A 14,875-nucleotide genomic window follows, 5' to 3' on the forward strand; every position below is an offset into this window, starting at 1 on the left:
TACTCAAGCAACGACAGTAAGACATCGGCACAAAACTGGAGACCGCGATGTGTCAATCAGGCATGCATACAGAATATTAGCATGTAAATTATGCTATCGCAGCCCATGCAGGTCCTCAGGGATCACATATCAATTCAGAAGTTGAGATTAAGATATGAAAAAGAAAATCACATAACATATGCACGCGATAACAGGAACGCCACAAGTAAGAGTCAGACAGAAAGCAAAGCAGACTGATATGTAAAGCCACATCATGCAGTTTAGGCCTTCTCTTCTTGCCTTGGCTTTTCTGGGTTCTCAACTGGTGCAACAGTAATAATGTCTGCTCTATAGTCGAGAGGTTGGGAGCTCAAATCCCAATGATGTTACAGAGAGGCAGTGTTGTAGTCGAGTCACTAAACCTCGAGTCCAGTCTCGAGTCCCCAGTGTTCAAGTCCAAGTCATTAAAGAAAATTCCGAGTCGAGTCCGAGAACAAGACTCCAACTGCACCATGTGACGGTGTCTGTTGCTGCCTTTAAGTGAAACCATCTCTGCTGCTGTGTCGGACTAACGTTCCTGCTCGACTGCCTCATTTTAGTTAACAGGCTACAGATAAAAAGCTTGTTCATCGCTCAGCAAGCCCCGCCCACTATCAACAGAGCAATGAACATAGCGTGTCACTTCCTTCTCTGGGTGTGGTCTTGCCAAATAATGATTGAAGTTCGAGGTCGTCCCCGTCGTCTCCTCGATAGTTCTTCTACATATGGAACACATCGCAGTGCATTTTTTCCCACTGCATGAGAAGTCTGTAGAAGCAAAGCGGACAATCCTAGCGGCGTCTCTCCAGGCATTTTAGCGCCGTTAACGTTAGTTTGTTCCTGAACATGACGTATGAACAGGTGAATGTGCATTCTCTTGCACTAAATTAGTATAAAAATTAATATAGATATAAATATCTTATGCCAAATTATTATGGCAAGTTACAAAAATTCATTCATTCATTCATTATCTCTAGCCGCTTTATCCTTCTACAGGGTCACAGGCAAGCTGGAGCCTATCCCAGCTGACTACGGGCGAAAGGCGGGGTACACCCTGGACAAGTCGCCAGGTCATCACAGGGCTGACACATAGACACAGACAACCATTCACATTCACACCTACGGTCAATTTAGAGTCACCAGTTAACCTAACCTGCATGTCTTTGGACTGTGGGGGAAACCGGAGCACCCGGAGGAAACCCACGCGGACACGGGGAGAACATGCAAACTCCACACAGAAAGGCCCTCGCCGGCCCCGGGGCTCGAACCCAGGACCTTCTTGCTGTGAGGCGACAGCGCTAACCACTACACCACCGTGCCGCCCCAGTTACAAAAATATAAAGAAAAAAATTTGAGTCCTCGTCTCCAATTTACAAGTCCGAATGCAGTTAATGCACGAGTCCACACCCAAGTCCGAGTCATCAGTGCTCAAGTCCAAGTCAAGTCATGAATCCTTAAAATGAGGGCACGAGTCGGACTCGAGAACTACAAGCCTGTAGAGAGAATAATTTGTCATGCTGTCTGCATGAGATGGACGGCGCTACTCTCTCTCACAGCAACACTAGCCAATCATGGGCTTTCTGAGCTCACATGCAGAAGAAGCCAGTACGCGTTCTCCTCGTGTTTTTGGCTCTTCAGTGATGTTGCATGAGCAGCAGTTGGAAAAGATGCAGTGACAGAGTTGTGCATCTCTGATATGATCAGTTGTTGAAGTCTCAGCGTACTTCATGTGAAAATGACATCTGGGAGGCTTGTGTGAAGACAAAACCCACTTTGCAAGCTTACAAGCTCACACGCTGTGTGGGGTTTTGTATTGACCATCACGGACAGTATAAGTGCTCCAGTACTGCAGGTGGCGCTACTAAAATGTCATGATCATTTCCAGAACTACATCTCTGCAAAAATATCTGTTTTAGAATAAATGAGCTTGGGCATACCTCATTTATAATGACCAATCACAAGCTTTGTCATGTAGTGTTTTCATCCAGTTTATGAGTTTACCCAGCTGCATTGTGTACGACACGGCTCCGCGTTTCCACTGACTCCACAATTACATCAAAATATTGTTCAGGGAAACAATCCGATGTATGACAAGGCTGTTAGTCCTCACTCTGGTTAGTAGCTGTGTAGTGTGTTAGGGTGGGACTGGGAATGACCACAACCAGGAGAAGATTGGGTTTAAAAAAAACATCAGCTACAACATATACAGTGTCTTGCAAAAGTATTCATCCCCCTTGGTGTTTGTCCTGTTTTGTCGCATTACAAGCTGGAATTAAAATGGATTTTTGGAGGGTTAGCACCATTTGATTTACACAACATGCCGAACACTTTAAAGGTGCACATTGTTTTTTATTGTGACACAAGCAATAATTAAGATGAAAAAACAGAAATCTGGAGTGTGCATAAGTATTCACACCCTCAAAGTCAGTACTTTGTTGAGCCACATTTTTCTGCAATTACAGCTGCAAGTCTCTTGGGGTGTGTCTCTATTAGCTTAGCACATCTAGCCACTGGGATTTTTGCCCATTCCTCAAGGCAAAACTGCTCCAACTCCTTCAAGTTAGATGGGTTGTGTTGGTGTACAGCAATCTTCAAGTTATGCCACAGAATCTCAATTGGATTGAGGTCTGGGCTTTGATTAGGCCATTCCAAGACATTTAAATGTTTCCCTTTAAACCACTCCAGTGTAGCTTTAGCAGTATGTTTAGGGTCATTGTCCTGCTGGAACTTGAACCATCGTCCCAGTCTCAAACCTCTGAGTGACTCAAACAGGTTTTCCTCCAGAATTGCTCTGTATTTAGTGCCATCCATCTTTCCTTCAGTCCTGACCAGCTTTCCTGTCCCTGCAGATGAAAAACATCCCCACAGCATGATGCTGCCACCACCATGCTTCACTGTAGGAATGGTGTTCTCAGGGTGTTGGGTTTGTGTCACACATGGCATTTCCCATGATGGCCAAAAATATCAATTTTAGTCTCATTTGACCAGAGAATCTTCTTCCATGTGTTTGGGAAGTCTGGCTCATGCTGCTGGGCAAACTCCAAATGTCTTTTCTTAAGCAATGGCTTTTTTTCTGGCCACTCTTCCATAAAGCCCTGCTCTGTGGAGTGTACGGCTAAAAGTGGTCCTATGGTCAGATACTCCCATCTCTGCTGTGGATCTTTGCAGCTCCTTCAGTGTTATCTTTGGTATCTTTGTTGCATCTCTGATTAATGCCCTCCTTGCCCGCTCTGTGAGTTTTGGTGGGTGGGGCCTTCTCGTCAGGTTTGTAGTGGTGCCATATTCTTTCCATTTTGCTATAATGGATTTAATGGAGCTCCCTGGGATATTCAAAGTTTGTGATATTTTTATAACCCAACCCTGATCTATACTTCTCCACAACTTTGTCTCTGACCTGTTAGATTAGATAAAACTTTATTGATCCCTTTGGGAGGGTTCCCTCAGGGAAATTAAGATTCCAGCAGCATCATTACAGATAAACAGAGAAAAGAAATAGAGAAAACTTCCAGATAAATTAAAATAAATTATTTACATATGCAAATATAAAAAGAATAACATATTGGGAAGGGGGGATGGAGGGGGGGAGAAAAAAAGGGGGGGCAGCGGCAGGAGAGATACTGCACATTGTCCGGTATTGCTTATTGTCAGGCTAGGCTACTGCTCCTTCCCGTCCTCTGTCCTCCTGTTACACCCCCCCCCCCCCCCCCCCCCCCCCCCCCCCCCCAGAGAGGAGTTGTACAGTCTGATGGCGTGAGGGACAAAGGAGATTTTGAGTCTGTTCGTCCTGCACTTGGGAAGGAGCATTCTGTCACTGAACAGGCTCCTCTGGTTGCTGATGACGGTGTGCAGAGGGTGACTGGCATCGTCCATGATGTTCAGTAGTTTGTCCATAGACCTCTTCTCTGCCACCGTCACCAGAGAGTCCAGCTTCATGCCGACCACAGAGCCGGCCCGCCTGATCAGTTTGTCCAGCCTGGATGTGTCCTTCTTGGATGTGCTGCCCCCCCCAGCACACCACAGTGTAAAACAGGACACTGGCGACCACAGACTGATAGAACATCCACAGAAGGACTGCAGCCTCCTAAGGAAGTATAGCCTGCTCTGTCCCTTCCTGTACAAGTGGTTGGTGTTGCAAGTCCAGTCCAGCCTGCTGTCCAGCCACAGCCCGAGGTATTTGTAGGAATCCACAGCCACCACCTCGACTCCCTTGATCAAAACTGGTCGTGACCTTGGTCTGGACCTCCCAAACTCAATGACCAGCTCCTTGGTCTTCGAGGTGTTGAGCTGCAGATGGTTCCTGTTGCACCACACGGCAAAGTCCCTCACCAGGCTCCTATACTCCTCCTCTCTGTCGTCACTGATACACCCAACGATGACTGTGTCATCAGCAAATTTCTGAATGTGACACAGCTCCGAGTTGTAGCAGAAGTCCACGGTGTACAGGGTGAAGAGAAGAGGGGCCAGCACTGTGCCCTGGGGTGCTGCTAATTACAGTGTCAGATGCGATGTCCTTCAGCCCGACGTACTGCAGCCTGTCAGTGAGGTAGCTGGAGATCCAGGTGACCAGGCAGGGGTCCACTCGCATCCTGTTCAGTTTGTCCTGAAGCAGTAGGGGCTGGATGGTGTTGAAGGCACTCGAGAAGTGTTTGGAGGCTCCTTGGTTTTCATGTTGCTTGCTTAGTCGTGTTGCAGAGTCAGGGTCCTTCCAGAACAGGCTGATTTTATACAGACATCATGTGACAGATCATGTGACACTTTGATTGCACACAGGTGGATCTTAATCAACTAATTATGTGACTTATGAAGTGAATTGGTTGGAGCAGCTCTTATTTAGGGGTTTCATACGAAAGGGGGTGAATACTTATGCACACTCCAGATTTCTGTTTTTTCATCTTAATTATTGTTTGAGTCACAATAAAACAACAATGTGCACCTTTAAAGTGGTCGGCATGTTGTGTAAATCAAATGGTGCTAACCCTCCAAACTGTACCTGTCTTCTTCGCGCCCTAGGTGGCACATAAGGCTTCGGCAGTTTCTCTCCATTTCTTCTTGTCCGCAGCAGTCTCCCTCGCCTCATCCCATGATCTCCATCCAGCCTCAGCTCTTTCTTTCTCAACTGTCCGGCGCCATGTTGTTTTTGGCCTTCCTCTCTTCCTTTTTCCTTCTGGTGCCCAGGTCATAGCCACATTCATGAGATTGTTTCTGTCTTGCCGTAAGATGTGTCCAATCATCTTCCACCTCCTCCTCTTTACTTCGTTGCTTAGTGGCCTACAGTTTGCTTGCTTCAGGAGTTCCTCTGTGGATACATGTTCTTCCCAACGTACTTTCATTATTCTTCGAAGACATTTGTTGTTGAAAACGTCTATCATCTTACTATCTCCTTGATTCATTTTCCACGTTTCACAGCCATATACCAGGATTGGCACAACCAGCGTCTTATAGAGCCTAAGTTTAGTTTTCCTTGATATATTGCAGGATCTCCAGATCTTTTTCAGTCTCATGAATGCCCCTCTCGCTTTCGACAAACGGTTCTTCAGGTCTTTCATGCCTCCACCATCTTTACATACTGTCGCTCCTAGGTAATTAAATTCTTCGACATCTTCAATCCTGTCTTGTGTTCCAATGGTAAAGTGTTCTTGGCTGCTCGGGTTAATTCTCATCATCTTTGTCTTCTGCACATTGATCTTCAATCCCACACGCCTAGCTTCTGCGTCTAACTTGTTTAATTTATATTGTATTTGTTGCTTGGTGGAAGAGAGCAATGCAATATCATCCGCGAAGTCTAGGTCATCCAGCTTTGATGTAAATTTCCATCTTATTCCATTTTCGCCATTCCCGACTGTTCTCCTCATTACCCAGTCAAGTACTATCAAGAACAGGAACCCTGACATATTACAACCTTGCTTTACTCCTGTGGTGACTTCAAACCATTCGCCTGGTTCACCCCCTTCTTCAACTGCACATTGAAAGCCATCATAGAATAACTTTACCATCCTCACCAACTTCTCCGGTATTCCATATTTCTTCATGATTATCCACAAACTCTCTCTGTGTACCGAATCAAAGGCCTTCTCAAAATCTACAAATCCTAAGTATAAGGTCGCCTGCCATTCATTCACTTGTTCCAGTATGTTTCGTAGAACAAACACCTGTTCTGTTGTTCCTCTTCCACTTCTATAACCGGCTTGTTCCATTCTCAGTCTTTTGTCTACTCCATTACGTAGCCTGTCGATAATGATCCGACTAAGTATTTCCCTGCAACAGACAGAAGGGTTATAACCCTGGAGTTCTTGCATTCCTTCAGGTTTCCTTTCTTTGGTAATTTTATTATCAAGCCTTGCTTCCATCTGCTGGGTACTTTCTCATACTTCCAGATGTTCTTCAATAATTCATGTATTTTCTTTACAGAAAATTCTCCACCTGCCTTCAGTAACTCTGCCGTAATCGAGTCTGTCTCTGGTGCTTTTCCATTCTTCAGTCTTCCCATGGCTGATTTTACTTCTCCCATTGTTGGTTCATTTGTTTTCATCTCTTCTATGATATCAGTGAATTCAAAACCGTTGTCTTCCTCCTCGGTTATTGGGTTTGTTGGTGCTTCTCTATTAAGAACTTCTTGAAAGTGCTCCGTCCATCTAGCTTTTATATCCTCCTTGCTACTTAGAAGATTTCCCCCTTTGTCTAGGACTGCGCTACTCCTTCTTGATCTCTCATTGCACAGGGTCTTAGTTAGTCTATACAGCGTTCTCATATGTTGATTCCTTGCAGCGTTCTCTGCCTCTTCTGCAATGCCGTCCATCTATATCCTTTTGTCTTTCCATATACTCTTCTTCACCTCTGACTTCTTCTCTACGTATTTCTTCCTGAGCTGTGTCTTCACTCTTTCTGAGCGTGTTCCTAATAGCTTTTTGTTGATCTCTTCCCTCTCTTCTATGAGCTTCCATGAACGGTCACTTATCCATGGTTTTTTCCTTCTTTTCGGTTTTCCAAGCACGGTCTCAGCAGCTTCAGCATGCACCTTCATCATCACATTAAACTCTCGCTCTATATCCTCTTCAGCGTGTTTATCTTCCTGCTCTATCTCTTCCTCCTCCAGTGCATCATACCTGTTTTTTAAGGCAATGGTAAAAGCCTTCCTTGTATCTTCATCCTTCAACTTCGCTGTATCATATTTTGCCCTTGCCCTTCCTTTCTCTCTCGGGTTTGTTTTTAACCTCAACTTGACTTCCATGCACAAGAGAAAATGATCGCTTCCTATGTCAGCTGATCTGAAAACCCGCGTGTCCTTCGCAGAATTCCTGAATTTCCTGCTAATGAGTATGTGGTCTATCTGGTTTCTGGTCACTCCATCTGGTGATGTCCATGTTGCTTTGTGTATCGTTTTGTGAGGAAAGAGCATGCCAGTTATCATTAGCTCGTTCATGTCACAGATCTCGCATAATCTTTCGCCATTATTATTCTGTTGCCCCAAGCCATGTTTACCCATCACTCGTTCATAGTTCTGGTTTTTATCACCAACCTTTGCATTCATGTCCCCAGTCACAACCAGCATATCATGTGTCTTGCATGAACTCAACACATCCTGCAACCTCGCATAGAACTCATCCTTTACCTGCTCTTCAGCATCCTCCGTAGGTGCGTACACATGTACTAGCATCAACTTAATGTGATTGGAGTAAAACCTTGCTTGGATAATCCTTTCGCTAATTGGTCTCCAGTCTATCAATGCTCTGCTTGCGCTCTTCGACATTAGTATGCCTACCCCTTGCCTATGAATATTGTCCTCTCTTCCTGAGTAGATTATGGTCTCTCCCTCTTGCAGCTGCAACTTCCCATGTCCAATCCAGTGTGTCTCACTTATACCCATGATGTCAATCTCTCTCTTTGCCATCTCTCTTGTTGCCTGGGCAATATTACCGCTCTCATATAGTGTCCTTACATTCCAATTACCAATCTTGGTGATGCTCTTTGGGTGTAGAAGTGGCTCCATCAGTCTGGGGGCTTCCTGCTGGCTTTGACCCCCTTGCGTCATATGTTCTCCGTTATTTGGGAAAGTGCCTCCTGCGCACCCAAGATTCAATGAATTGTCTCTGCTTTCAGTTTCCGTAATAAGATCTTTTTTATAGGAGCGGGTTATCAGTCCTCAGCCCAACCCCCAACCTGGAGGACCAGGGGATCATTCTTCGTCTGGTTCCTACCCGTCGACCTGTTCGGCATGGGTGACCCTACTAGGAGTATTAAACTCCAGCCGACATAGCTCTAAGGGTCACTGGAACACACAAGCCACATCACCACTACAAGGTGATGATCCCAGTGATGTGGAACCCTCCAAACATCCATTTTAATTCCAGCTTGGAATGCGACAAAACAGGACAAACACCAAGGGGTATGAATACTTTTGCAAGGCACTGTAGATAATTTTTTCTAGTAATTAATACTTTATACTTTATAAAATCCAGGGAAGATGTTAGTTTGAGTGAAGACCTGTAAGGGACCATCGAAAAATTACACTACATTTTATGTGAAGCTCAAAGCTACTCAGTGTAATGAACAGTACACTCGGAATCATTAGAATATTAATTATACATTTGTCATTATATAATTAGTATGTATAACGTATATTTGACAGTTATTCCACAAAATCGAGTTGTACATGAGCTGATAGGCGACGAGTCGCATAACACTGAGTTTAAGACGGACCTTTTTTATATTATAGTAATTTAACGAGGCTTTATTTTGATATTGATAGACCACAGACTTTTAAATCTGTGTGTGTAAAATGTCATACATGTCGGCCAATCTCCACTCTCGGCCCCAGTTTGTGCTGTTTTTAGTCTGTATACTTCTAGGCCGTTTTTTCCCCCCTTTTTCTAATGTTTTATTTATTGTTGATTTATTTAATGTACTATTTAAATTTTTTTAATTTTGCGGGACCTCAGGTATTGGAGCTTATTGCGCTGTTGATGGATTCCCTGCTGTTTATTCGGCGAAGTTTATAAATGAAATAAATAAAGTCTATAATCCATGTATGACGAGATTGAGTGGAATAACTGTTTTATTCTATCCACATTTAGTGAATTTTGAGAAACCGAGCGTTTTTATTTTTTGCAAATTCGATAAATAAAAACTTCATACAAAACGTCCGACAAAATTTCCGCTGAACAAACCGGCGAAATGACAGGAGCAATTTGTGAAAAATGTGATAATAATAATAATTATTGAAAAATACAAAAAGATACGTCCTTACCATCAAATACTTTTATTCCATATTTTGTTGCTTTTTTTTTGTATTTTTTGTGGTTTTGTTTTCGAGAAGAGTTTTTATTTCGTCCTCGGTTGGTTCAGTAACACGCTCCGCCATTTTGTTTTTCTCTACTCGCGGTATATGAGCTGATATCTTAGTAGTAGAGTAGCCAATCCGAGCCCGCGATTGCTCATATCCAGTGAATGTGGAGAAAATAAAACTTAATATACTTTACAATAACAATACAATAGCAGATTTATGTATTTTATGGAAGCCAATTCAAGGCAGAAGTATACCGTGTACACAGTCTTTGTAATGAGAGAATTTATCAGAATTATGTTTTTGTATCTCAGAATGATCAGGACATTCTGTAAAATAATGACTTCACTTCAGTAAACTTTGCTTTACATTCAATTTTTGCTGCAACTCTGATGTCAGCAGCACCCAAGTGGCAAAATGTATACTGTTCTTACTCATTAGGTGACATTCGGCATACGTAATAACCTGTTTTCTCTCTCTCTCTCTCTCTCTCTCTCTCTTTCGCTCTCCCCTTGTCTCTTCCCTCTGTCTGTCTCTCTCTGTCGAGTTACATGTCGATCCTGAGACACCAGTGATGCTTTCTGCTCCTCAGACCTGCCTGATCCTTCCTGATGCCCTACTTCTGGCTGGAGTCTCATCACATCGCTCCTGTGGAGGACGGACCCTTATGGACAGACTAAAGACACACTTAGAAGACGCTCTGGACACTTACAGTTTTGCTCTGATGCTTTTGGATTACAATCACCATGATAACTTCAGGACTGCAGTCGTCATGAACAGTTTTACACTCAAGTCTCCATCAGATGACCAGTTTATAACTTCAACAAAACAGACTTCCTGTTAAAACTATAATGAATTTCCTGTTTACACAGTTATACTTTGTGACTCGATAGGACACAGTTATAGAAGCGAGTTATTTATAATCAAGCATGATAGCATTATATCACCCAGATGAGGATGGGTTCCCTTTAGAGTCTGATTCCTCTCAAGGTTTCTTCCTCGTGTCGTCTAAGGGAGTTTTTCCTCACCACTGTCGCCACAGGCTTCATCATCGGGAATAACTTCGGGATAAAATTAGCTCGTGTTTAAAGCCTTTAATTTTCTGTAAAACTGCTTTGCAACGTCTGTTGTTAAAATCGCTATACTAATAAACTTGACGTTTTATAACATTGTTTTTTGGAGAGTGTTTTGATTTTCACACACGTCATGCAATTTATTCTTTGTAAATTGCCTGCAATGCACCCACATTTTGCATGCACAATTGGTCTTATCTCATACACAAACTAGCGCATGTAAATGAGCAGCACATGCAACACATGCAGTGAATCACACAGAGGGGTGAATAAGCTCTTATCAACAAGCCACATCTCTAAATTTTCAGTGGGTGCACAATAAACTGTGTTTTTTATGAAGTATGTGCCACCAAGATGATGCACTCTCTCTCTCTCTCTCTCTCTCCCTCCATCATTATGCAAAACTGGATCTTGATTCAGGAATATAAATCAGTCTCAAGCAGTGTTGAGGTTTACCCTGCCCTTTAGTAGGAGACGCACAGTCCTCCTCAGTGACATCATTTCCCTGAGAAAGATAAATATGCTGTTAAGTTCAGAACTGATGATAAACTCATGTCCTATAAACTGTATGATATAGCTGCATGATGAGATTAAATTTGGACTTCACCTCTGAATCCTGCTCTTCAACTACTGCTACCATGAATCTGGAGTCATGCGTCTCACTGGGGGTTTTCTGTCCATGAAATGGAAATAAAATAACTTCTATTTAATAACCGATTACTTTCAAAGCCTCTCTCTTTGTGTATGCATTGTCCCTTCCAAAAGTATTGGAACAGCAAGGCCAGTTCTTTTGTTTCTGCAATGCAAGGAAGACACTTGGGTTTGCGATCAGAAGATGAATCGGAATTTCAGCTTTCACTTCCTGATCTCGTTTAACACATTGAGATGTGTTAAACGGCTTAGAACATGGCACCTTTTGTTTGAACGCATCCATTTTCCAAGCAATCAAAAATATTGGAACACACGACTGACCGGTGTTTCTTGTTGCCCAGGTGTGCCCTGTTGGATTGATTGTCTACTTTTGATGTGAGTCCTGGGTTTCACCTGTGAAGACTGCATTTGTTGTTAAAAAAGGATAAACCAACATGAAGACGAGTGAGATGCCCATGGGAGAAAAGCAAGCCATTTTGAAACTGAGAAAAGAGGTAAAATCAAATCACAGAATAGCCAATACAACAGACAGGATTGTTATCCATACAGGACACTTTTTCGATGGAATAAAAACACATGTTCTATTCCCTTCTAACGGGTTTCATTCATTTGGTTTGATAGCATGCAATATTGTTCACATATCGCTTATCCTACGTGTATTGCGTCACTCTACCCAATGGAGAATGAGCGTTGAATATGGTTTACGATATCGCATGGTTGTCAAGAAAACATGACGTCAAACTGTAGCAAGCGACTGTGACAATTTGTCAACAAACACGGCCGCCAGGTTTGCTTCATTAAATACGGAAAATTTTGAGAGAATTTTGAAAGAGAAAGACGCGTTGAACACCTGAAAGGAATGTGTATGGATAATAATCTCATCTCATTATCTGTAGCCGCTTTATCCTGTTCTACAGGGTCGCAGGCAAGCTGGAGCCTATCCCAGCTGACTACGGGTGAAAGGCGGGGTTCACCCTGGACAAGTCGCCAGGTCATCACAGGGCTGACACATAGACACAGACAACCATTCACACTCACATTCACACCTACGCTCAATTTAGAGTCACCAGTTAACCTAACCTGCATGTCTTTGGACTGTGGGGGAAACCGGAGCACCCGGAGGAAACCCACGCGGACACGGGGAGAACATGCAAACTCCGCACAGAAAGGCCCTCGCCGGCCATGGGGCTCGAACCCAGAACCTTCTTGCTGTGAGGCGACAGCGCTAACCACTACACCACCGTGCCGCCCATGTATAATAAAAATAATAATAATAACTAGAAAAGCACTCGGAGAGCGCAGACCTCCGCCAAGAATCCTTTAAAAAAATCCGGGATCCAGAAGGTGATCCGGATCACCGCCAAAATTTAATGGATTGTTACTTGTGCCCAGTCACACCTCTGGAAAAAATTTCAGAGCAATCCGTTCATAACTTTTTCCGTAATGTTGCTGTGGCAGCGGGGGCGTGGTCAAGCACCGGTCTGTGACAGGAGGGCGGAGTCAGGGAAGGTAAGTGGCAGAATCACTACACCTGACGTCAATTAACCTGTGTTTGTGTGTGTCTTCCCAGTGACCGCGCCCTATTTAAAGAGGGAGAGCAGAGAGCAGAGGAGAGCTCATCCCCGAACAAGACACCAGTCGTGTGTGTGTCTATCTGAGTAAAGATTGTTAGGCTGAAAAGTGTAGCAATAAACGCTATTTTGAACCTGATATCTGTCCTGCCGTCCTCTGTGCTCCACCCACCCACCCACCCTGAACCACCACAGTTGCTTACAGACAAACCAGCAAACAAACAAACAAACAAACAAACCAACAGTACCGAAAACATAACCTCCTTGGCGGAGGTAATAATAATAATGGCTGCCTTTTTTTCATGGTCTATCAGATATATTCCATTCAGCTACTCGTCTTCGACTCGTTCAGTATCATGCTCGCTGAATGGAATATATCTGATAGACCACTCAAAACCAGACAGTATTATTTAAATGTTCTAAAAAAGAAAGAAACCACTTGTGTACGAACAACCAGACATCGAACAGGTCGGCCAAGGAAAACAACCGCAGTTGATGACAAACATTGTAAGAGCTGTGAAGAAAAACCCAAAAACAACACTTGGTGACATCACTAACAACCAACAAAGCTACCATGTTCCATGTTCTATATACCGTAAATATCAGGAAATGAAAGCTAATTCTGGATCAGTCACGTCGTATCGTATTCATCTTCTGATCTCAAACCCAAATGTCATCAGTCTATTGCAAAAAACAAAAGAATTGGCCTTGCTGTTCCAATACTTTTGGAGGGGAATATGTAAACATTTTTCATGAACTGAGAAATGTTTGACATTGTTTTTTATTTGAAAAAAAAAACCAAAACAACTAGCTCTAACTAGAAAAGTGAGAAAAGTGTGTGTTGAAAGCATCATATACACCACTGCCAGCCAATCTTCACACTGTGCGCAGGAACGCCGCATTTATCATCTGCTAATAGAATCAAAGGATTAGCCAATTTACATATGAATCTGGAATGGCATAGTTTTATAGTTTGTTTTTTAACTCTGATATCAACTGACCCTCAATGGAAGCCCCGCCCCCTTCCTCTATTTCATATTAATAAGCTTCTAGCTGGTGCGCTCTTATCGACTGGATTTTCCTGATTGAAATTTATGCTGATGCAGTGCCCTTGCTTTCGAGGTCTCGGTAAACGAGGAAGCTTTGAGATCATTAATGTGATAGAGCTCGTATTATTCCTCGTCAGTGTTGGCAGGTCTGCGTGCAGTATATCTGCCTTCTGATAAATGAAGTCAGAGAGCCTGATTCTGCAGTCTCACCTCTCCCTCCTGCTGGGAGGCTGGCCGGCTCTCAGGTGTGTTCTGGTGGCGTTCGTCCCCCTCGGCCCCCGGCAGGTAGGAGCCGGACATGGAGGAGAGCGTGTCGGTGCTGATGCGTGAGTTCTGACTCTGTGAAGACGCCATGGACATGACAGACTGAGCCAAACTGCTGCTCACTGGGTCTGTGGGAGAAAGCAGAGGTGTTGTGAGAGTGAGTGGAGTTCAGCGTGTGTGTGTGTGTGTGTGAGTGTGTGTGTGTGAGAGAGACATTATTTTTTGTGTAGCAGATGTGTTTGATCCGACCTTCAGGGGAGGTGATGGTGGAAGACAGCGGGGTGCCGCTGCACGAGGACTGTTCTATCGCTCCGGATGAGGACAGAGTGAAATTCTCGCTCTCAGGGGTCATGCCACACTAGTAAACAAATAACACAGCTCAGCAAAACATAAGACAAAAGTGTAAACATTAATAAATCTGTCTTAATTTATTGTGGAGTCTATAATTTTTTTTTTTAATTTTGTTGCACACAACTCGGGTGTGTCTGTCTGTAGAGCTTTATTTCTGTGCTTTTTCACAAAAGATGAGTAAAGAATAAAACCGTGGGGGCATGCTGGTATATGAAAATAATCAGTGCCGGGGTGGTGTGCTGTCTCCCGATATGAAGTGTTATTAATTTTAACCCCCACATCACGTCAGTCAGCGTTTGTACAGAAAGTGAAAAGTATCTCATTCCTCTTAGATCACAGCAGTTTTGTACCTCTTGCTGGTCCACAGGAAGTTTCCTCCTGCACACCTGAGCCTCCGACTCACTGCAGGACTTCTCATCCTCCTCCTCAGGCAGCACTGAGGAGTTCTGGGAATTCTGGGACAGAGACCTAGAGGAACACGGGATTGGGAATAAGCTCGGCAGACAGACAGACAGACAGACAGAATCATGAACACAGACAGAAAAAAAAAACTGACAAGACAAACAGATAGCCTGCCAGATAGACAGACAGGCAGGCACGCAGACAAACAGTGGGTAA

The 14,875-nt window shown here is 43.7% G+C and overlaps 1 protein-coding gene across 9 annotated transcripts in view; it reads right to left on the bottom strand.

The window, feature by feature from the left end:
- rnf157 (ring finger protein 157) overlaps window positions 1-14,875 on the bottom strand; it is a 76,409-nt gene that overhangs the window by 10,765 nt on the left and 50,769 nt on the right. For all 9 annotated transcript variants that reach the window (XM_060940337.1, XM_060940336.1, XM_060940334.1 and 6 more), the window contains exons 13-17: window positions 14,608-14,725; window positions 14,156-14,264; window positions 13,853-14,034; window positions 10,979-11,044; window positions 10,828-10,876 (exon numbers count right to left, since the gene is read on the bottom strand). In XM_060940337.1, the coding sequence (XP_060796320.1) occupies window positions 10,828-10,876; window positions 10,979-11,044; window positions 13,853-14,034; window positions 14,156-14,264; window positions 14,608-14,725 (524 nt within the window). The remainder of the gene's footprint in view (window positions 1-10,827; window positions 10,877-10,978; window positions 11,045-13,852; window positions 14,035-14,155; window positions 14,265-14,607; window positions 14,726-14,875) is intronic.

The sequence above is a fragment of the Neoarius graeffei genome, chromosome 14 (genome assembly GCF_027579695.1).
Source record: "Neoarius graeffei isolate fNeoGra1 chromosome 14, fNeoGra1.pri, whole genome shotgun sequence".
Classification (NCBI taxonomy): domain Eukaryota; kingdom Metazoa; phylum Chordata; class Actinopteri; order Siluriformes; family Ariidae; genus Neoarius; species Neoarius graeffei.